Raw genomic sequence first — 24,945 nt, 5'->3', positions numbered from 1 at the left:
TAACAAAGCCCTTTTGTGGGGAAAACTCATTCTGTTCGGCTGGAACTGGTTGCCCATTGGGTCGGCCTGGCCTCCAAGTGGGTGGGCCTATGCCCACCTACGGCTGCGCTCCTGCCCAATCATGTGAAATCCATAGATTAGGGCCTAATCTGATTTCCAACCATCTTAAATTGTTGTGTTTTTTGCCACATTTTCTTCTGTCCCAGACAGGGTGAATTCCCATGAACTTGGGCTAGGATCAGTATGTTGGTACTGGCGTAGTTTGAGCGGGTCAAGGATGCACGAACGGCTGTTCCGTTCTCCAGACCCGGTCGGGCTGTTCCGTTCTCCAGACCCGGTCGGAATGTTCTGTTCTCCAGACCCGGTCGGGCTGTTCCGTTCTCCAGACCCGGTCGGGCTGTTCCGTTCTCCAGACCCGGTCGGGCTGTTCCGTTCTCCAGACCCGGTCGGGCTGTTCCGTTCTCCAGACCCGGTCGGGCTGTTCCGTTCTCCAGACCCGGTCGGAATGTTCCGTTCTCCAGACCCGGTCGGGCTGTTCCGTTCTCCAGACCCGGTCGGGCTGTTCCGTTCTCCAGACCCGGTCGGGCTGTTCCGTTCTCCAGACCCGGTCGGGCTGTTCCGTTCTCCAGACCCGGTCGGGCTGTTCCGTTCTCCAGACCCGGTCGGGCTGTTCCGTTCTCCAGACCCGGTCGGGCTGTTCCGTTCTCCAGACCCCTGTTGGATGTCCCAAATGTTGGTTGTACGTCTTGTCGTATGTGCAGTGCTAGGACTAGGGCTGAGAGTCTTCTGTTCTTTTAAACATATATTTTTCCATATAGACACACCCTATGTTTGAATAAAATCAACTATATGTAGGCTACTGAGCTTGTCTGATGCTTTAAGCCCTGCAATTTAAAAAAAATGAAGACACAAATTACTAAAGAGAGAGCCAGAGATCAATATAACCTAACCAGACGAAATCAAACCTGTGCCCCACAGATTCTGCCCTTTATGCTCCTGAAGTTGCCAGTAACGGGCCACACCAGCGGTCAAGCAACCTTTCCATTTGTAGTGCCAAGTTATCCGACTGTTTCTACTGACCCTGCGTGCCAGTTATGATATTCATACGCATATTTCGTGGAACATTTTCATTTAATTTATAATGATCTTTATATTGCAATGTCATGTGGTAAATCCTATCTAAATCTAACAGTAACTTCTATTGCCAATATGTAAACAGCCTACATAAAGCCTGCAGGTAGAAAATATCCTGATTTTAAAAATAAATATCCTATAAATCACATTGGCTATCCATGGCCTGTCTGGAAGGAACTTGAAATATTGTATCAACTATTAACTTGGGTCTGGCCTGAAGCTAGCACTAGCAAACTTGCAACATTGCATAAAATATTCTGGGCCTTTAGCGTTTCCTGCCCCGGTGAGCTCCAGACAGACACAGCTGTAGTCTATAAGAAGTAATCAGGTAGGTGTTTTATAACATTTCCACCTGATCAGAGCATCAAATCCCCCCCTTTCATGCTGAGTGGTTATTGAAAGGGAGAGGGCTGAAATGTGTTTTCTAATAGGCTACGTTGATGAACTAGTGTCATTCTCAATGGATGTAAAAAATATATATACATTTTTTTTTAAACAGACTTTGTTTACTTGCTTTTTGAGGCCGAAGAGAGAGATATTTTGAGAAGCTCCACAGTGATGGGGAGTTAAGACAATCAGAAATAGTATCACATCCCCAAAGGGGCACATTTTATAGGCCTACATTTGCACACAGACAGGCCAGGTAGCCTAGTTCTATCTGTTGGCAGGTGCGTGTCCTTACTCGACATTGACGCTCCAAACAAAAGACAATGAATAAATTGACAACTTGTAAATGTAATGAAATAAACCAAAACGTATTTCTCACAACTGTAGCCTAGGTTGTGCGCTCTGCAAACAACGTGTCCACTGTTACAATGACAACTGTAAAAACTTGAATAATCATATATTGAATGCATTAACAGAAATTACTATAACCGAAAACAAACCATGTAGATTTGAAATTATGGTAATTAATGGTAAATGTACTACTGGTGTGCCATCCCCGCAGCCTCCACAATGGATTAGTCCACTCAGACAGGCCTCCACAATGGATTAGTCCACTCAGACAGGCCTCCACAGTGGATTAGTCCACTCAGACAGGACTCCACAATGGATTAGTCCACTCAGACAGGACTCCACAGTGGATTAGTCCACTCAGACAGGCCTCCACAGTGGATTAGTCCACTCAGACAGGCCTTTACAATGGATTAGTCCACTCAGACAGGCCTCTACAATGGATTAGTCCACTCAGACAGGCCTTTACAATGGATTAGTCCACTCAGACAGGTCCTCTACAATGGATTAGTCCACTCAGACAGGACTCCACAATGGATTAGTCCACTCAGACAGGCCTCCACAATGGATTAGTCCACTCAGACAGGCCTCCACAATGGATTAGTCCACACAGACAGGCCTTTACAATGGATTAGTCCACTCAGACAGGCCTCTACAATGGATTAGTCCACTCAGACAGGCCTCTACAATGGATTAGTCCACTCAGACAGGCCTCTACAATGGATTAGTCCACTCAGACAGGCCTCTACAATGGATTAGTCCACTCAGACAGGCCTTTACAATGGATTAGTCCACTCAGACAGGCCTCTACAATGGATTAGTCCACTCAGACAGGACTCCACAATGGATTAGTCCACTCAGACAGGCCTCCACAATGGATTAGTCCACACAGACAGGCCTTTATAATGGATTAGTCCACTCAGACAGGCCTCTACAATGGATTAGTCCACTCACAGGCCTCCACAATGGATTAGTCCACTCAGACAGGCCTTTACAATGGATTAGTCCACTCAGACAGGCCTTTAGCTGACAAGGTACAAATCTGTCGTTCTGCCCCTGAACAGGCAGTTAACCCACTGTTCCTAGGCCGTCATTGGCTCTCACAGACCTTTAAGAGGCTCCTCTGTCCTCCACTCGTTACTTGTATTAATGGCACCTGTTTGAACTTGTTATCAGTATATCCGCCATGTTGGGTAGTCAACAGAAGTCAGAAATAACATTATAAATATTCACTTACCTTTGATGATCTTAATCAGAATGCACTCCCAGGAATCCCAGTTCCACAAATGTTTTTGTTCGATAATGTCCATCCTTTATGTCCAAATAGCTACTTTAGTTAGCGCATTTGGTAAACAAATCAAAGTTCACGAAGAGCGTTCACTAGTCGAAATGTCAAAAAGTTCCGCTACAGCCCATAGAAACTTGTCAAACGATGTATCAATCTTTAGGATGTTTTTAACATAAATCTTCAATAATATTCCAACCGGAGAATTCCTTTGTCTTCAGAAAAGCAAAGGAACGAGAGACCTCTCATGTGAAATGCGCGTGACCAGCGCGTGACTGCTGGCAGTCCTCTGACCCATTCCCCTCTCATTCAGCCCCCCTTCATAGTAGAAGCCTCAAACAAGTTTCTAAAGACGGTTGACATCTAGTGGAAGCCTTAGGAAGTGCAACATGACCAATATCCCACTATCTTCGATAAGGGCTGAGTTGAAAATCGACCAACCTCAGATTTCCCACTTCCTGGTTGGATTTTTTCTCTGGTTTTTGCCTGCCATATGAGTTCTGTTACACTCACGGACATCATTCAAACCGTTTTAGAAACTTCAGAGTGTTTTCTATCCAATACTAATAATAACATGCATATATTAGCATCTGGGACTGAGGAGCAGGCAGTTTACTCTTGGCACCTTTTGATCCAAGCTACTCAATACTGCCCCTGCAGCCATAAGAAGTTAAGACACTACAGCTTACAGACTGTAGGCAATTAAGGTCAGTTATGAAAACTAAGGACACTAAAGAGGCCTTTCTACTGACTCTGAAAAACACAAAGAAAGATGCCCAGAGTCCTTGCCCTTCTGCGTGAACGTGCCTTAGGCATGCTGCAAGGAGGCATGAGGACTGCAGATGTGGCCAGGGCAATAAATTTCAATGTCTGTTCTGTGAGACGCCTAAGACAGCGCTACGGCGAGACAGGACAGACAGCTGATCGTCCTCACAGTGGCAGACCACGTGTAACAACACCTGCACATCCAAACATCACACCTGCGGGACAGGTACAGGATGGCAACAACAACTGCCCGAGTTACACCAGGAACGCACAATCCCTCCATCAGTGCTCAGAATGTCCGCAATAGCCTGAGAGAGGCTGGACTGAGGGCTTGTAGGCCTGTTGTAAGGCAGGTTTTCATCAGACATCACCGGCAACAACGTCGCCTATGGGCACAAACCCACCGCTGCTGGAACAGACAGGACTGGCAAAAAGTGCTCTTCACTGACGAGTCGCGGTTTTGTCGGATTTGCATTTATCGTCGAAGGAATGAGCGTTACACTGAGGCCTGTACTCTGGAGCGAGATCGATTTGGAGGTGGAGGGTAAAGTCATGGTCTAGGGCGGGGTGCCACATCATCATCGGACTGAGCTTGATGTCATTGCAGGCAATCTCAACGCTGTGCGTTACAGGAAAGACATCCTCCTCCCTCATTTGGTACCCTTACTGCAGGCTCATCCTGACATGACCCTCCAGCATTACAATGCCACCAGCCATACTGCTCATTCTGTGCGTGATTTCCTGCAAGCAGGAATGTCAGTGCTCTGCCATGGCCAGCAAAGAGTCCGGATCTCAATCCCATTGAGCACATCTGGGACCTGTTGGACCAGAGGGTGAGGGCTAGGGCCATTCCCCCCAGAAATGTCCGGGAACTAGCAGGTGCCTTTGTGGAAGAGTGGCGTAACATCTCACAGCAAGAACTGGCAAATCTGGTACAGTCCATGAGGAGGAGATGCACTGCAGTACTTAATGCAGCTGGTGGCCACACAGACACAGACTGCTACTTTTCATTTTGACCCCTCCTTTGTTCAGGGACACATTATTCCATTTCTGTTAGTCACATGTCCGTGGAACTTGTTCAGTTTATGTCTCAGTTGTTGAATCTTGTTGTGTTCATACAAATATTTACACATGTTAAAGTTTGCTGAAAATAAACGTGAGGACATTTATTTTTTGCTGAGTTTATATATATATATACATTTTTTTTAATCTCTTTGTGATGTTTAGTCAGTGTCCATGGTAACCATATGCTCTCTGTCATACATGCCTTAAACTACCGTAAACCCCTTACCGAAGGAAACATTCCAAGGATCCCTGATAGCACGGACACATTTCAATCTGTCCTAGCCCATGAGGGGCAGATTTGGAGAGCGCACATATAATATGACATTTGAAATGTCTCTCTTCCTCTGAAACTTTTTTGAATGTTTACTTTTAATTTTGATTTGTTTAATTCACATTTTTATCCTTTTTCACTTTGACAATGTAAACAAACATATGTTTCCCATGCCAATAAAGCCCATTGAATTGAAAGCTTGTGGAGGCAGAGATACGGTATATAATGACTAGATGGTTTCGGGCCCTAACAGTGGGATTCGTCCGAAGTGAGACAAGGCAGCTTGCTCGCTGTTTACGGACAGAGGTTTGATGGAAGTGGATCATCTCGCTTCGCGTCTTCCTCTCTGGCTAAGGCCACCCCTTCCGCCAGAGATATTCGAGGAAAGAGTATCTACCTCTGCCATTTTGGTTTTTGTTCCCGTCTTGTGCTCGCAAATACAGGAACGCGAATACACAGGACTCGACCAGCTAAACGACATAGTGACTCGACATTATAGTCAGAAACCTTTTCACCCCATTTTTTATTTATTTTTGTCAGCAGAACAATCATCGTTATTGACGTTTACACACCAGAGAGGAGCGGTTTGCACAGAGAAGGGACAGAGAAGGATTATTGGTAAGCCAGGCAAATCAATGGACACTAGGTGCGAAATAACTAGTTACAATAGCTACTCCAGTAATGTACATACGGTTATTTCTGCTCGATTATTCATTGTAGGCGCTTAGTCATAGCCTAGATATTGCATTCGGGGTTATTTAAAAACATATGTTTGCTACCTATGCTAGAGCTATATACCATTCAGCGGCTCTGTTTTAGCTGAAGGTAACAGCACAACCGTACCGTCGGTTCCGCTCTCTGAGTGCCGACGTTAGGCCCCAGTCCAGCAACGCTGGTCTCCCTACACGGACCGAGCGTAGGAAGGGAGGCAGCCTGGTGATGGCACGTTGTTGTTGTTGTTCCTGTTCCGACCGTATTCAACAGTGATCCACTTGCTAAAATGACTTTATGTGATTAGTTAGTCAGCTGCACACGGCCTACTAATAATAGCTTTGGCCTCTTGGTGCTGTTGCCGGACATTTTTGACGTCCCTTTTGTTGTTCACCAAAACGACAGACTAAGTTGGTGTGTTATCTGGTTCGGTAGACTGGTTCGGTGGGCCCCAGTGCTGACTGTGTTATAGCCAACAGAACACATGTTATGATATTCATTTTTTGTTTCAGTTTTGGACTTTGCTGTATCATTGTGGTATTTTCGATTTTCTTTATTTATTGATGGGCAATTATTATTATTATTTTACCATGATATGAGTTACTTTGTACCCACATATGACACTTGACGCTCTCTCTTGCCTCAGTTTGTCCCGTGTACATTTAGCCATTGCAGAAGATCAGTCGTTGTTTCTTGTCGCTATGCGCTTGCTAGTTATAACAGGCAGCTGCAGTGGATGCGGCATTTCCGCCTCTCTTGTTGGCTGGTTGTCATGAATCTAGAAGTTACGGTCTGTTCCCACACTGTCCCGGAAACACCGCTGTCCTATCTTGGTGGGAGTCTTAGTTGATTGCTATTTACCGGTAGATTGGTACAGCGTTAAAGGCCTATAGCTTTTATGTGCTATCTCAACCCGTTTTCTAATGATGTTTTAATTCTGTCGCAACTTTTTATAAATAACCGACTGTGATTTGCTTTTGTGAACAGAGACTATTTTCCATATATTCTGTTTCTTTTTGTCGCGTGATGACTGTCATCAATAACCAGACGTGCTCGAGTTAAATGGCTGTTGTTGTATGCGGCCTAGACGACAGCCCCCCCCCACCCACCCACCCACCACGAGGTTTTGTTAAGCGTTGCACCACTGCAGTAAAGTTTTACTGAATCAGCATTTTTTTAGTGTTTAGGCAGCGATGGGGGGCGGGGCCTTACATATAATTAACAATACCAGTGGAGTTTGTGTGCTGTGACTTCCTTACTGTATAATTAAGCGTTAAGGCTTGTGTTTAGGCCTGTTCTTATGCAAGATGCACCAAGGAGTGCCTGGATACAGCCCTTAGCCGTGGTATATTGGCCATATACCACACACCCTCAGGGGCTCCCGAGTGGTACAGCAGTGCACTGCATCTCAGTGCTTGAGGCGTCACAACAGAAACCCTGGTTCGAATCCGGCTGTGATTGGGAATCCCACAGGGCGGCGCACAATTGGCCGGCGGTGGGCCGTCATTGTAAATAAGACATTGTTCTTAACTGACTTGCCAATTTAAAGGTTAAATAAAGATTTCAATAAATACACCACAAACCACCGAGGTGCCTTAATGCTATTATAAACTGGTTACCAAAGTCATTATGGTGGCAGGTAGTCTAGTGGTTAGAGCGTTGGACTAGTAACCGGAAGGTTGCAAGATCGAGTCCCCGAGCTGACAAGGTAAAAATATGTTTAAGTGATAGTGCCCTCGAAGCGGTGTTTAGAGGATATATTGGCACGGTTTGCCGTCCCTCGACTTCATATCAGGCCTGTGTCAATACATCCTCCAATACATCACTTAAAAATGCCACGGCTGTCAGCCAGTCAGCATTCAGGGCTCGAACCACCAAGTTTATAATACACAATACCAGTAGAGATGGGGTGAGCCTTCCTTATAGTATAATACCAGTAGAGATGGGGTGAGCCTTCCTTCTAGTATAATACCAGTAGAGATTGAGATAGTATAATACCGGTAGAGATGGGGTGGGCCTTCCTTATAGTATAATACCGGTAGAGATGGGGTGGGCCTTCCTTATAGTATAATACCGGTAGAGATGGGATGGGCCTTCATTATAGTATAATACCAGTAGAGATGGGGTGAGCCTTCCTTATAGTATAATACCAGTAGAGATGGGGTGAGCCTTCCTTATAGTATAATACCAGTAGAGATTGAGATAGTATAATACCAGTAGAGATGGGGTGGGCCTTCCTTATAGTATAATACCAGTAGAGATGGGGTGGGTCTTCCTTATAGTATAATACCAGTAGAGATGGGGTGGGTCTTCCTTATAGTATAATACCAGTAGAGATGGGGTGGGTCTTCCTTATAGTATAATACCAGTAGAGATGGGGTGGGCCTTCCTTATAGTATAATACCAGTAGAGATGGGGTGGGCCTTCCTTATAGTATAATACCAGTAGAGATGGGGTGGGCCTTCCTTATAGTATAATACCAGTAGAGATGGGGTGGGCCTTCCTTATAGTATAATACCAGTAGAGATGGGGTGGGCCTTCCTTATAGTATAATACCAGTAGAGATGGGGTGGGCCTTCCTTATAGTATAATACCAGTAGAGATGGGGTGAGCCTTCCTTATAGTATAATACCAGTAGAGATGGGGTGGGCCTTCCTTATAGTATAATACCGGTAGAGATGGGATGGGCCTTCATTATAGTATAATACCAGTAGAGATGGGGTGAGCCTTCCTTATAGTATAATACCAGTAGAGATGGGGTGAGCCTTCCTTATAGTATAATACCAGTAGAGATTGAGATAGTATAATACCAGTAGAGATGGGGTGGGCCTTCCTTATAGTATAATACCAGTAGAGATGGGGTGGGTCTTCCTTATAGTATAATACCAGTAGAGATGGGGTGGGTCTTCCTTATAGTATAATACCAGTAGAGATGGGGTGGGTCTTCCTTATAGTATAATACCAGTAGAGATGGGGTGGGCCTTCCTTATAGTATAATACCAGTAGAGATGGGGTGGGCCTTCCTTATAGTATAATACCAGTAGAGATGGGGTGGGCCTTCCTTATAGTATAATACCAGTAGAGATGGGGTGGGCCTTCCTTATAGTATAATACCAGTAGAGATGGGGTGGGCCTTCCTTATAGTATAATACCAGTAGAGATGGGGTGGGCCTTCCTTATAGTATAATACCAGTAGAGATGGGGTGGGCCTTCCTTATAGTATAATACCAGTAGAGATGGGGTGGGCCTTCCTTATAGTATAATACCAGTAGAGATGGGGCGGGCCTTCCTTATAGTATAATACCAGTAGAGATGGGGCGGGCCTTCCTTATAGTATAATACCAGTAGAGATGGGGTGGGCCTTCCTTATAGTATAATACCAGTAGAGATGGGGTGGGCCTTCCTTATAGTATAATACCAGTAGAGATGGGGTGGGCCTTCCTTATCGTATAATACCAGTATGTGGTCTGTCTCTGAATGAAACAGATGATACCTCTGTTCATATCTGTTACCTGTAGAGCTCTGCTGCCGACCCCGATGGGCCCCGACGTTATTCATCCGGATAGGGTCTGTTTGTTCCATCAATAACGAGGGTACGGGCAGGGCTCGGCTGTCACTAAATTGATCACTAACATGTTTAAACTGAGCCATTTGCTTGTGCTCTGCTGCACATTCTAGTCATATCTGACTAGAACCACAACATGGCGTCAGAAGTGCTATAACCAAATATTAAGATGAGAGATTATTTCACAGAATTTCCCTGGAGTTTTGTCTGAGTTTAGAGCGATGAAAAGTAGCTAACTGCTAACGGATCTCATGTCTCTTCATTGAGCAGCCCAAGTGGAGCCGTTGCTATGGTTACTCAGACTCCAAACCCCCATGAGCAGAAACCATGCAGAGCGATCTGCCTGCGCAGAGATCAAGTGACAGAGAGGAGATTTACTAACGGTGCCTTAAATTTGACAAAAGCAAATCGGGGTAGGGCCTGAACGTCACAGGCATATGAGGTAGGGCTTAAATCAATGCCCCGGGCCTCCCGGGTGGCGCAGTGGTCTAAGGCACTGGATCAGAGTGCTAGCTGTGCCACCAGAGACTCTGGGTTCGAGCCCAGGCCCTGTCGCAGCCGGCTGCGACCGGGAGGTCCATGGGGCGACGAGCAATTGGCCTGGCGTCGTCCGGGTTAGGGGATGGTTTGGCCGGTAGGGATATCCTTGTCTCATCGCGCACTAGCGAATCCTGTGGCGGGCCGGGCGCAGTGCACGCTGGCCAGGTGTTACGGCGTTTCCTCTGACACATTGGTCGGGCTGGCTTCCGGGTTGGATGCGCGCTGTGTTGGGTTGTGTTTCGGAGGACGCATGGCTTTCGACCTTCGTCTCTCCCGAGCCCGTACGGGAGTTGTAGCGATGAGACAACATAGGAACTACGAACAATTGGACACGAAATGAAATGGATACCACCAAAAAGGGGGTAAAATTAAAAAGAAAAAAAATGAATGCCCCGTTCAGGGCTCTTGTTCCCAGGGACCGCCCTGATCCATATTTGATGATATCTCTAGTCATATCTCTTCTCAGGCCTGGTCCGGGTTCTACCGGATGTTTCTCTAGTGGCCAGTGCAGCTGCTCGTTAATTTAAATAAATATTTTTCTATTTTCTCTGGGGTGAGTAGAATTGAATGATGGTTAGAAGGAGGGATGGATGAACGTTTATTGTTTTCTGTCTAGCCTTTTATTTATTTATTTCACCTTTATTTAACCAGGTAGGCTAGTTGAGAACACCTTTATTTAACCAGGTAGGCCAGTTGAGAACACCTTTATCTAACCAGGTAGGCCAGTTGAGAACAAGTTCTCATTTACAACTGTGACCTAGCCAAGATAAAGCAAAGCAGTGCGACAAAAACAATGCAGAGTTACACATGGGATAAACAAACATACAGTCAATAACACAGTAGAAAAGTCTATATTCAGTGAGTGCAAATGAGGTAAGATAAGGGAGGTAAAGGCAAAAATAGGCCATGGTGGCAAAGTAAATACAATATAGCAAGCAAAACACTGGAATGGTAGATTTGCAATGGAAGAATTTGCAAAGTAGAAATAAAAATAATGGGGAGCAAAGGAGCAAAATAAATAAATAAATAAATAAATACATACAGTAGAGAAAGAGGTAGTTGTTTGGGATAAATTATAGATGGGCTATGTACAGGTGCAGTAATCTGTGAGCTGCTCTGACAGCTGATGCTTAAAGCTAGTGAGGGAGATAAGTGTTTCCAGTTTCAGAGATTTTTGTAGTTCGTTCCAGTCATTGGCAGCAGAGAACTGGAAGGAGAGGCGGCCAAAGAAAGAATTGGTTTTGGGGGTGACCAGAGAGATATACCTGCTGGAGCGTGTGCTACAGGTGGGTGATGCTATGGTGACCAGCGAGCTGAGATAAGGGGGGACTTTACCTAGCAGGGTCTTGTAGATGACCTGGAGCCAGTGGGTTTGGCGACGAGTATGAAGCGAGGGCCAGCCAACGAGAGTGTACAGGTCGCAATGGTGGGTAGTATATGGGGCTTTGGTGACAAAACGGATTGCACTGTGATAGACTGCATCCAATTTGTTGAGTAGGGTATTGGAGGCTATTTTATAAATGACATCGCCGAAGTCGAGGATTGGTAGGATGGTCAGTTTTACAAGGGTATGTTTGGCAGCATGAGTGAAGGATGCTTTGTTGCGAAATAGGAAGCCAATTCTAGATTTAACTTTGGATTGGAGATGTTTGATATGGGTCTGGAAGGAGAGTTTACAGTCTAACCAGACACCTAAGTATTTGTAGTTGTCCACATATTCTAAGTCCGAGACGTCCAGAGTAGTGATGTTGGACAGGCGGGCAGGTGCAGGCAGCGATCAGTGAAGAGCATGCATTTAGTTTTACTTGTATTCAAGAGCAATTGGAGGCCACGGAAGGAGAGTTGTATGGCATTGAAGCTTGCCTGGAGGGTTGTTAACACCGTGTCCAAAGAAGGGCCAGAAGTATACAGAATGGTGTCGTCTGTGTAGAGGTGGATCAGAGACTCACCAGCAGCAAGAGCGACCTCATTGATGTATACAGAGAAGAGAGTCGGTCCAAGAATTGAACCCTGTGGCACCCCCATAGAGTCTGCCAGAGGTCCGGACAGCAGACCCTCCGATTTGAAACACTCTATCAGAGAAGTAGTTGGTGAACCAGGCGAGGCAATCATTTGAGAAACCAAGGCTGTCGAGTCTGCCGATGAGGATGTGGTGATTGACAGAGTCGAAAGCCTTGGCCAGATCAATGAATACGGCTGCACAGTAATGTTTCTTATCGATGGCGGTTAAGATATCGTTTAGGACCTTGAGCGTGGCTGAGGTGCACCCATGACCAGCTCTGAAACCAGATTGCATAGCAGAGAAGGTATGGTGGAATTCGAAATGGTCGGTAATCTGTTTGTTGACTTGGCTTTCGAAGACCTTCGAAAGGCAGGGTAGGATAGATAAGTCATGACTCTCTTGTCAATTCTTACAACTGTTACATCAGCTGTTTGAAGGAAAATACATTCACCTGCAGTCCTCATTTAATCCTATTGACATTGGCTGGTCAGATGGCAAGGATTTAGTCAGTTGTTGGTCAGGCAGTCTCATTGCACTGAGATGACTTACCAACTAAATAATGACTTACCAACTAAATAATGACTTACCAACTAAATAATGACTTACCAACTAAATTTACACACTATCACGGTCATCAAAATGTCATGTTTTGATTTTGAAGTCTTCAGTAGGTTGTGTCAGGGCTGTCCGGGTACTGCAGTATGTTAGTCTAAAGACTCCTGTTAGGACTGTGTGTGTCTGTGTTGTCAGACAGAAAGGAGAGCCTCACACTCTAGGAGCTCAGATGTAATAATAGAACAACCAACATTTCAACAGCCTTCCTCAGGGTATAATGACAAACACTGTGGGTTACTAGTTTATAGAGTTTGAAAGGACACACACAGGTGTCTGTAATCATGGCCGGCTGTGGCTTGATATCATTGGTTGATTTACTGATGTATAAATTGAACATATAACAAACATGAATGTATAGCATACGGTCATAGATACAATATGGCTACATAGGCTAATGTATAGCATACGGTCATAGATACAATATGGCTACATTGGCTAAGGGATAAATACGGTCATAGATACAATATGGCTACATAGGCTAATGTATAGCATACGGTCATAGATACAATATGGCTACATAGGCTAATGTATAGCATACGGTCATAGATACAATATGGCTACATTGGCTAAGGGATAAATACGGTCATAGATACAATATGGCTACATTGGCTAAGGGATAAATACGGTCATAGATACAATATGGCTACATAGGCTAAGGGATAAATACGGTCATAGATACAATATGGCTACATTGGCTAAGGGATAAATACGGTCATAGATACAATATGGCTACATAGGCTAATGTATAGCATACGGTCATAGATACAATATGGCTACATAGGCTAAGGGATAAATACGGTCATAGATACAATATGGCTACATAGGCTAAGGGATAAATACGGTCATAGATACAATATGGCTACATAGGCTAATGTATAGCATACGGTCATAGATACAATATGGCTACATAGGCTAATGTATAGCATACGGTCATAGATACAATATGGCTACATAGGCTAATGTATAGCATACGGTCATAGATACAATATGGCTACATTGGCTAAGGGATAAATACGGTCATAGATACAATATGGCTACATAGGCTAATGTATAGCATACGGTCATAGATACAATATGGCTACATTGGCTAAGGGATAAATACGGTCATAGATACAATATGGCTACATTGGCTAAGGGATAAATACGGTCATAGATACAATATGGCTACATTGGCTAAGGGATAAATACGGTCATAGATACAATATGGCTACATTGGCTAAGGGATAAATACGGTCATAGATACAATATGGCTACATTGGCTAAGGGATAAATACGGTCATAGATACAATATGGCTACATTGGCTAAGGGATAAATACGGTCATAGATACAATATGGCTACATAGGCTAATGTATAGCATACGGTCATAGATACAATATGGCTACATAGGCTAATGTATAGCATACGGTCATAGATACAATATGGCTACATTGGCTAAGGGATAAATACGGTCATAGATACAATATGGCTACATTGGCTAAGGGATAAATACGGTCATAGATACAATATGGCTACATTGGCTAAGGGATAAATACGGTCATAGATACAATATGGCTACATTGGCTAAGGGATAAATACGGTCATAGATACAATATGGCTACATTGGCTAAGGGATAAATACGGTCATAGATACAATATGGCTACATTGGCTAAGGGATAAATACGGTCATAGATACAATATGGCTACATTGGCTAAGGGATAAATACGGTCATAGATACAATATGGCTACATAGGCTAATGGATAACATACGGTCATAATGCAATCCATTAGCCTATGTAGCCACATTGTATTTATGCTTTTATGCTATGTGGCTCCATAGGCTAATGGATAACATACGGTCATAGATGCAATGTGTCTAGATAAGCCTACAAACATTTACAATAGCAAAATCCACAATCACAAGAATGGCTTCAGATCAAAGTCTACGTTGAGACCGACGGGAGCAAGGTTCTTTAAATTAAAGATCCAGGCAGCCTCTTGTTTTTAACAATAAATTGTCGAAGTCACCCTCCTCTCCTAGCGAGGGTGATGTGTTCGATGCCAATATAACGAATGTACCAAACGGTGGGGTTTGTCTTCCAGACAGGGGGCCAGTACTGGCTATGTTGTCTGTGTGTATGTCGCTGTTAGGTTGTCAACCTAATAATTGTTTGTTTTCAGATGTCCAGCTCGCCGCTGTCCAAGAAGCGTCGCGTGTCAGACTCCGAGACGAAGACGGGATCTCACTGCTCCTCCTCTACCTCTGTCACAACTGATCTGTCTCACACACCCACCAACGTACGTACACACACACACACTGCTCCTCTGTCTGTTTTCACTGATCTGTCTCACACACCCACCAACGTACGTACACACACACACACACACACACTGCTCCTCTGTCTGTTTTCACTGATCTGTCTCACACACCCACCAACGTACGTACACACACACACACACACTGCTCCTCTGTCTGTTTTCACTGATCTGTCTCACACACCCACCAACGTACGTACACACACTGCTCCTCTGTCTGTTTTCACTGATCTGTCTCACACACCCACCAACGTACGTACACACACACACACTTTGTCTTCTATGTCTGTCAAAACTGAACTGTCTCACACACCCACCAACGTACGTACACATACACACACACACTTTGTCTTCTATGTCTGTCACAACTGAACTGTCTCACACACCCACCAACGTACGCACACACACACACACACTTTGTCTTCTATGTCTGTCACAACTGAACTGTCTCTCATACTGCTGGGTTAGTTTGACTGGTTCTCACTCCTGTTGTTCTCCAGGGCATGGCTAAGAATGGCAATGATGCTGAGATCGATGAAGGCCTGTACTCCAGACAGCTGTAAGTACCATATCTATAACTCTTGAATAACCCTTGAGCGTTGGTGACAAACTGCTGCAGGCAATTTAATTATGCATTTTTTGCCAATGTTTACTGATACTGGCCATATTGAACGGGTGTTGAGCGTTGGTAAATTCATCAGTTATTCTGCTCTCTGATACACTCAGACCAGAGTGAAATCGGAGTAGACAGAGAGAATTTACGAAAGCACCTGAATGTCCATTGAGAACGCACTATGACTATACCGCTAAGCTAAGAATGACGGGAATAATCAAGTCAATAAACGTTGGGTAGTTAGTCTACAGCATATAGTTAATATACTGGCATACTGCTGTAATGAAATGCTATGTGGTTCATAAGGACAGTGTAGCTAACTAACATACCAGTACATACTGCTGTAATGATATGCTATGTGGTTCATAAGGACAGTGTAGCTAGCATACCAATACATACTGCTGTAATGATATGCTATGTGGTTCATAAGGACAGCGTAGCTAACTAACATACCAGTACATACTGCTGTAATGATATGCTATGCTATGTGGTTCATAAGGACAGTGTAGCTAACTAACATACCAGTACATACTGCTGTAATGATATGCTATGTGGTTCATAAGGACAGTGTAGCTAACTAACATACCAGTACATACTGCTGTAATGATATGCTATGTGGTTCATAAGGACCGTGTAGCTAACTAACATACCAGTACATACTGCTGTAATGATATGCTATGTGGTTCATAAGGACAGCGTAGCTAACTAACATACCAGTACATACTGCTGTAATGATATGCTATGTGGTTCATAAGGACAGCGTAGCTAACTAACATACCAGTACATACTGCTGTAATGATATGCTATGTGGTTCATAAGGACAGCGTAGCTAACTAACATACCAGTACATACTGCTGTAATGATATGCTATGTGGTTCGTAAGGACAGCGTAGCTAGCATACCAGTACATACTGCTGTAATGATGTGCTATGTGGTTCATAAGGACAGCGTAGCTAACTAACATACCAGTACATACTGCTGTAATGATATGCTATGTGGTTCATAAGGACAGCGTAGCTAGCATACCAGTACATACTGCTGTAATGATATGCTATGTGGTTCGTAAGGACAGCGTAGCTAGCATACCAGTACATACTGCTGTAATGATATGCTATGTGGTTCGTAAGGACAGCGTAGCTAGCATACCAGTACATACTGCTGTAATGATATGCTATGTGGTTCGTAAGGACAGCGTAGCTAGCATACCAGTACATACTGCTGTAATGATATGCTATGTGGTTCGTAAGGACAGCGTAGCTAGCATACCAGTACATACTGCTGTAATGATATGCTATGTGGTTCATAAGGACAGCGTAGCTAGCATACCAGTACATACTGCTGTAATGATATGCTATGTGGTTCGTAAGGACAGCGTAGCTAGCATACCAGTACATACTGCTGTAATGATATGCTATGTGGTTCATAAGGACAGCGTAGCTAACATACTGCAGGCGCTACACAAAACGCAGAAATAAAATATAAAACACGCCTTACCTTTGACGAGCTTCTTTTGTTGGCACTCCAATATGTCCCATAAACATCACAATTGGTCCTTTTGTTCGATTAATTCCGTCGATATATATATATATATATATCCACAATGTCCATTTATTTGGCGCGTTTGATCCAGAAAAAAACAGCTTCCAGATTGCGCAACGTCACTACAAAATATCTCAAAAGTTGCCAAAACATTTCAAACTACTTTTGTATTAAAACTTCAGGTATTTTTAAACGTTAATAATCGATCAAATTGAAGACGGGTCTATCTGTTTTCAATAGAGGACGAGAGGAAACTAACGCTACTTTTCAAGTCTTGCGCACCTCTCAACAGCGTTACAAAGTTCCTAGATGGCCATACTTCTTCATTGCACAAAGGAATAACCTCAACCAAATTCCAAAGACTGGTGACATCCATTGGAAGCGGTAGGAACTGAAAACAAGTGCCTAAGAAATATTGTTTCCCAATGAGAACCTACTGAACAAACAGAGACCTCAAAAAAATTTAAACTACATTCTCAACGGTTAGTCCTCTGGGTTTTACCTGCTACATAAGTTCTGTTATACTCACAGACATGATTCAAACAGTTTTAGAAACTTCAGTGTTTTCTATCCAAATCTACTAATAACATGCATATCTTATATTCTTGGCATGAGTACCAGGAAGTTGAAATTGGGCACGCTATTTATCCAAAAGTGAAAATGCTGCCCCCTATACCTTAAGAAGTTAATGATGTCGGTGTGAAGCCACACCCATTTTCTGAAGAGTTGCATTATGGGCCCAAAAAGCACCAAAATAGTGTCCACTGCGTGTGTACTACATATTTTGGCAAATATTGTACGATGTCCGGAAACTTTTGTCATACTAACTATCCATACTATATACTCAATTTACTTCACAAATAGTACTATTAGTGTGAGTATTTGAACACAGCTCTGGTCTCTCTCCGTAGAGCTCCAACGTCCTGGTCTCAGGGCTGAGAGGGCTGACGTAGTGTTATAGAGGTGTTATGTAGTCTTATAAAGCCTGTATTCTCTCCTCCATAGCTACGTGTTGGGCCATGATGCTATGAAGCGCATGCAAAGCTCCAACATCCTGGTCTCAGGGCTGAGAGGGCTGGGCGTGGAGATCGCTAAGAACGTCATCCTAGGAGGAGTGAAGAGTGTTACCCTGCACGACCAGGGACAGGCTGAATGGAGAGACCTCTCCTCACAGGTACGTGATGTGTGTTTGTGGAGCTTCTCTTTGGGCATGCTCAGGTCAAGATGATATTGTTTGGATCATGTTGTTAGTTCCACCTGAGAGAAGAGGACCTGCCTCTGTCACGACCCTGCCTCTGTCACGACCCTGCCTCTGTCACGACCCTGCCTCTGTCACGACCCTGCCTCTGTCACGACCCTGCCTCTGTCACGACCCTGCCTCTGTCACGACCCTGCCTCTGTCACCTATGTCACAACCCCGTCTCTGTTAACGACCCCGTCTCTGTTAACGACCCCGTCTTTGTCTCCAGTTCTACCTGAGAGAAGAGGATCTGGGGATGAACAGGGCTGAGGTGTCTCAGACTCGCCTGGCTGAACTCAACAGCTACGTACCAGTAGTGGCCTACACTGAAGCCCTCACCGATGATTACCTGACTCAGTTTCAGGTAAAACTACATTACCCATCTACCCCCTTACCTAGTGAAACTACATTACTCTGAAGCCCTCACTGATGACTACCTGACTCTGTTCCAGGTAGGGTATAAACTACATTACCCATCAACCCCCATTGCCTGGTTAAACTACATTACACTGGAGCCCTTACTGATGACTAGTGTTGCATGGTATACTGACTGTGGTACATTTTACATACTAAAACTTGAAAAATGGATCCCTACTGGAATTTATTTTTAGGACTTCTGTCAAATGTGTCTCAGTGACCAAGCCTGTCCATCATCCCAGCCAACCTCTAGCCTGTACTGGGAGTCTGGGCTGTATCATGTTAGCTCCACTAACTCACTGCTAGCCTGTACTGGGAGTCTGGGCTGTATCATGTTAGCTCCACTAACTCACTGCTAGCCTGAGAGTCTGGGCTGCATCATGTTAGCTCCACTAACTCACTGCTAGCCTGGGAGTCTGGGCTGCATCATGTTAGCTCCACTAACTCACTGCTAGCCTGTACTGGGAGTCTGGGCTGCATCATGTTAGCTCCACTAACTCACTGCTAGCCTGTACTGGGAGTCTGGGCTGCATCATGTTAGCTCCACTAACTCACTGCTAGCCTGTACTGGGAGTCTGGGCTGCATCATGTTAGCTCCACTAACTCACTGCTAGCCTGGGAGTCTGGGCTGCATCATGTTAGCTCCACTAACTCACTGCTAGCCTGGGAGTCTGGGCTGCATCATGTTAGCTCCACTAACTCACTGCTAGCCTGGGAGTCTGGGCTGCATCATGTTAGCTCCACTAACTCACTGCTAGCCTGTACTGGGAGTCTGGGCTGCATCATGTTAGCTCCACTAACTCACTGCTAGCCTGTACTGGGAGTCTGGGCTGCATCATGTTAGCTCCACTAACTCACTGCTAGCCTGGGAGTCTGGACTGCAATCATGTTAGCTCCACTAACTCACTGCTATCCTGGGAGTCTGGGCTGTAATCATGTTAGCTCCACTAACTCACTGCTAGCCTGGGAATCTGGACTGCATCATGTTAGCTCCACTAACACACTGCTAGCCTGGGAGTCTGGGCTGTATCATGTTAGCTCCACTAACTCACTGCTAGCCTGGGAGTCTGGGCTGCATCATGTTAGCTCCACTAACTCACTGCTAGCCTGGGAGTCTGGGCTGCATCATGTTAGCTCCACTAACTCACTGCTAGCCTGGGAGTCTGGGCTGCATCATGTTAGCTCCACTAACTCACTGCTAGCCTGGGAGTCTGGGCTGCATCATGTTAGCTCCACTAACTCACTGCTAGCCTGGGAGTCTGGGCTGCATCATGTTAGCTCCACTAACTAACTGCTAGCCTGGGAGTCTGTTAGCTCCACTAACTAACTGCTAGCCTGTACTGGGAGTCTGGGCTGCATCATGTTAGCTCCACTAACTCACTGCTAGCCTGGGAGTCTGGGCTGCATCATGTTAGCTCCACTAACTCACTGCTAGCCTGCAATGGGAGTCTGGGCTGCATCATGTTAGCTCCACTAACTCACTGCTAGCCTGGGAGTCTGGGCTGCATCATGTTAGCTCCACTAACTCACTGCTAGCCTGGGAGTCTGGGCTGCATCATGTTAGCTCCACTAACTCACTGCTAGCCTGGGAGTCTGGGCTGCATCATGTTAGCTCCACTAACTCCCTGCTAGCCTGGGAGTCTGGGCTGCATCATGTTAGCTCCACTAACTCCCTGCTAGCCTGTACTGGGAGTCTGGGCTGCATCATGTTAGCTCCACTAACTAACTGCTAGCCTGGGAGTCTGTTAGCTCCACTAACTAACTGCTAGCCTGTACTGGGAGTCTGGGCTGCATCATGTTAGCTCCACTAACTCACTGCTAGCCTGGGAGTCTGGGCTGCATCATGTTAGCTCCACTAACTCACTGCTAGCCTGCAATGGGAGTCTGGGCTGCATCATGTTAGCTCCACTAACTCACTGCTAGCCTGCAATGGGAGTCTGGGCTGCATCATGTTAGCTCCACTAACTCACTGCTAGCCTGGGAGTCTGGGCTGCATCATGTTAGCTCCACTAACTCACTGCTAGCCTGGGAGTCTGGGCTGCATCATGTTAGCTCCACTAACTCACTGCTAGCCTGGGAGTCTGGGCTGCATCATGTTAGCTCCACTAACTCCCTGCTAGCCTGGGAGTCTGGGCTGCATCATGTTAGCTCCACTAACTCACTGCTAGCCTGGGAGTCTGGGCTGCATCATGTTAGCTCCACTAACTCACTGCTAGCCTGGGAGTCTGGGCTGCATCATGTTAGCTCCACTAACTCACTGCTAGCCTGGGAGTCTGGGCTGCATCATGTTAGCTCCACTAACTCACTGCTAGCCTGGGAGTCTGGGCTGCATCATGTTAGTTCCACTAACTCACTGCTAGCCTGGGAGTCTGGGCTGCATGTTAGCTCTACTAACTCACTGCTAGCCTGGGAGTCTGGGCTGCATCATGTTAGTTCCACTAACTCACTGCTAGCCTGGGAGTCTGTTAGCTCCACTATCTCCCTGCTAGCCTGCAATGGGATTCTGGGTTGCATCATGTTAGCTCCACTAACTCACTGCTAGCCTGCAATGGGAGTCTGGACTGCATCATGTTAGCTCCACTAACTCACTGCTAGCCTGCAATGGGAGTCTGGGCTACATCATGTTAGCTCCACTAACTCACTGCTAGCCTGGGAGTCTGGGCTGCATCATGTTAGTTCCACTAACTCACTGCTAGCCTGGGAGTCTGTTAGCTCCACTAACTCACTACTAGCCTGCAATGGGATTCTGGGCTACATCATGTTAGCTCCAAGTTAACACACTTGAACCCCCCTTACTTGGTTAAACTATATTATACTGGAGCCCTCACCGATGACTACCTGCCTCCGTTCCAGGTGAGGTTACCTGTTTAGATCTATTACACTGGTACAGGTAATGTCCAGGGGGTGTACTGTACATCAAGCGGTCTCACTACAGAAACAGGAGTTATCACACAGAAACCTGCAGCCGCTCGCTTGTCAGTTGGCGTTTGATGGACCTCGTTGCCACGGAGCAGTCAGTTGACTTGAGCAGCGACCACTTTTTGACCGTGGCCATGACGACATTCTGTTCACTCTAATCATGCTATATTCTCCCACCTACTTTGTCTACCATATATGAGACGGATTTTGGACTTTGTTTTTAATGCAATTCTCTTGTGAATTAATATATATATTATATTTAATATATTTTTATAAACATTGAATGTGTGATAACATGTCTCTGTGTTGTAGGTTGTGGTCCTGACCAACTCCTCTCTAGAGGAGCAGCAGCGTGTTGGAGACTTCTGTCACAGTAACGGCATCAAACTGGTGATCGCTGACACACGGGGACTCTTCGGACAGCTCTTCTGTGACTTCGGAGAGGAGATGCTGGTGATCGATACCAACGGAGAGCAGCCTCTCTCTGCTATGATCTCCATGATCACCAAGGTTAGTGCCTTACTACAATTCAGGCTGTAACAACAAAATGTGGAGATTTTTAAGTCTAAATAAGCTTTGTGACGGAGAGGTAACGTTAGGTGAGGAGGTTACAGCAGCGCGTCCCCTGAACGGTAACGAAGAGGTAACGTTAGGTGAGAAGGTTACAGCAGCGCGCCCCCTGAACGGTAACGAAGAGGTAACGTTAGGTGAGAAGGTTACAGCAGCGCGTCCCCTGAACGGTGACGTTAGGTGAGAAGGTTACAGCAGCGCGTCCCCTGAACGGTGACGTTAGGTGAGAAGGTTACAGCAGCGCGTCCCCTGAACGGTAACGGAGAGGTAACGTTAGGTGAGGAGGTTACAGCAGCGCGTCCCCTGAACGGTGACGTTAGGTGAGAAGGTTACAGCAGCGCGTCCCCTGAACGGTAACAGAGAGGTAACGTTAGGTGAGGAGGTTACAGCAGCGCGTCCCCTGAACGGTAACGAAGAGGTAACGTTAGGTGAGAAGGTTACAGCAGCGCGTCCCCTGAACGGTGACGTTAGGTGAGAAGGTTACAGCAGCGCGTCCCCTGAACGGTAACGGAGAGGTAACGTTAGGTGAGGAGGTTACAGCAGCGCGCCCCCTGAACGGTGACGTTAGGTGAGGAGGTTACAGCAGCGCGTCCCCTGAACGGTAACGGAGAGGTAACGTTAGGTGAGGAGGTTACAGCAGCGCGTCCCCTGAACGGTAACGGAGAGGTAACGTTAGGTGAGGAGGTTACAGCAGCGCGTCCCCTGAACGGTAACGTTAGGTGAGGAGGTTACAGCAGCGCGTCCCCTGAACGGTAACGTTAGGTGAGGAGGTTACAGCAACGCGTCCCCTGAACGGTAACGGAGAGGTAACGTTAGGTGAGGAGGTTACAGCAGCGCGTCCCCTGAACGGTAACGTTAGGTGAGAAGGTTACAGCAGCGCGTCCCCTGAACGGTAATGGAGAGGTAACGTTAGGTGAGGAGGTTACAGCAGCGCGTCCCCTGAACGGTAACGTTAGGTGAGAAGGTTACAGCAGCGCGTCCCCTGAACGGTAACTGAGAGGTAACGTTAGGTGAGGAGGTTACAGCAGCGCGTCCCCTGAACGGTAATGGAGAGGTAACGTTAGGTGAGAAGGTTACAGCAGCGCGTCCCCTGAACGGTAACTGAGAGGTAACGTTAGGTGAGGAGGTTACAGCAGCGCGTCCCCTGAACGGTGACGTTAGGTGAGGAGGTTACAGCAGCGCGTCCCCTGAACGGTAACGTTAGGTGAGAAGGTTACAGCAGCGCGTCCCCTGAACGGTGACGTTAGGTGAGAAGATTACAGCAACGCGTCCCCTGAACGGTAACAGAGAGGTAACGTTAGGTGAGGAGGTTACAGCAGCGCGTCCCCTGAACGGTAATGGAGAGGTAACGTTAGGTGAGAAGGTTACAGCAGCGCGTCCCCTGAACGGTAACTGAGAGGTAACGTTAGGTGAGGAGGTTACAGCAGCGCGTCCCCTGAACGGTAACGTTAGGTGAGAAGGTTACAGCAGCGCGTCCCCTGAACGGTAACGTTAGGTGAGAAGGTTACAGCAGCGCGTCCCCTGAACGGTAATGGAGAGGTAACGTTAGGTGAGGAGGTTACAGCAGCGCGTCCCCTGAACGGTAATGGAGAGGTAACGTTAGGTGAGAAGGTTACAGCAGCGCGTCCCCTGAACGGTAATGGAGAGGTAACGTTAGGTGAGGAGGTTACAGCAGCGCGTCCCCTGAACGGTAATGGAGAGGTAACGTTAGGTGAGGAGGTTACAGCAGCGCGTCCCCTGAACGGTAATGGAGAGGTAACGTTAGGTGAGGAGGTTACAGCAGCGCGTCCCCTGAACGGTAACGTTAGGTGAGAAGGTTACAGCAGCGCGTCCCCTGAACGGTAACGTTAGGTGAGAAGGTTACAGCAGCGCGTCCCCTGAACGGTGACGTTAGGTGAGAAGGTTACAGCAACGCGTCCCCTGAACGGTAACAGAGAGGTAACGTTAGGTGAGGAGGTTACAGCAGTGCGTCCCCTGAACGGTAACAGAGAGGTAACGTTAGGTGAGAAGGTTACAGCAGTGCGTCCCCTGAACGGTAACGGAGAGGTAACGTTAGGTGAGAAGGTTACAGCAGCGCGCCCCCTGAACGGTAACGAAGGGTAGTCCACTACTGGAGCTGCGGTTTGATACCAGGAGCCCCTCTGATTAGTATCTCGCTACACCATAACTCAGTCTGGAACTCGGCTAAACACTGGGACGGTTGTCAGTGTGTACCATTGCAGGATATAATATATGCCGTTCAGCAGATGCTTTTATCCAAAGCGACTTAGTCATGCATTTTACTTATGGGTGGCCCCAGGAATCGAACCCACTACCCCCTGGTGTTACAAGCGCCGTGCTCTACCAACTGAGCTATAAAGAGCAACGAAGGACCACTCATCATATGTGTGATACATACACCCCCCCCCCCCCCCCCCCCCCAGTATTCCTAGTACTCTCTTACATTTTAATTGTATCATGGAGTGGAGCTGGTAACCTCCCTGGCTTCCCGTGCTGTGCAGATCTCAGCCCTGCTTCTCACCCTGTTAGGATGCAGCAGGCGTGGTGACGTGTTTGGACGAGGCTCGCCACGGGTTTGAGAACGGAGACTCTGTGATCTTCACTGAGGTGCAGGGCATGACGGAGCTCAACAGCTGCCAGCCAATAGAGATCAAGACCTTGGG

At 46.3% G+C, this 24,945-nt stretch overlaps 1 protein-coding gene across 1 annotated transcript in view; it reads left to right on the top strand.

Annotated features, from left to right (window-relative positions):
- LOC109882554 (ubiquitin-like modifier-activating enzyme 1) overlaps nucleotides 1-24,945 on the top strand; it is a 76,518-nt gene that overhangs the window by 8,207 nt on the left and 43,366 nt on the right. The window contains 6 exon segments of the mRNA XM_031803541.1: nucleotides 14,850-14,966; nucleotides 15,485-15,543; nucleotides 18,142-18,310; nucleotides 18,606-18,740; nucleotides 22,025-22,222; nucleotides 24,812-24,944. Coding sequence (XP_031659401.1) covers nucleotides 14,850-14,966; nucleotides 15,485-15,543; nucleotides 18,142-18,310; nucleotides 18,606-18,740; nucleotides 22,025-22,222; nucleotides 24,812-24,944 — 811 coding nt within the window.

This window comes from Oncorhynchus kisutch, linkage group LG24 (genome assembly GCF_002021735.2).
Source record: "Oncorhynchus kisutch isolate 150728-3 linkage group LG24, Okis_V2, whole genome shotgun sequence".
NCBI lineage: Eukaryota > Metazoa > Chordata > Actinopteri > Salmoniformes > Salmonidae > Oncorhynchus > Oncorhynchus kisutch.
This window is presented reverse-complemented; position numbering and strand designations above follow the sequence as displayed.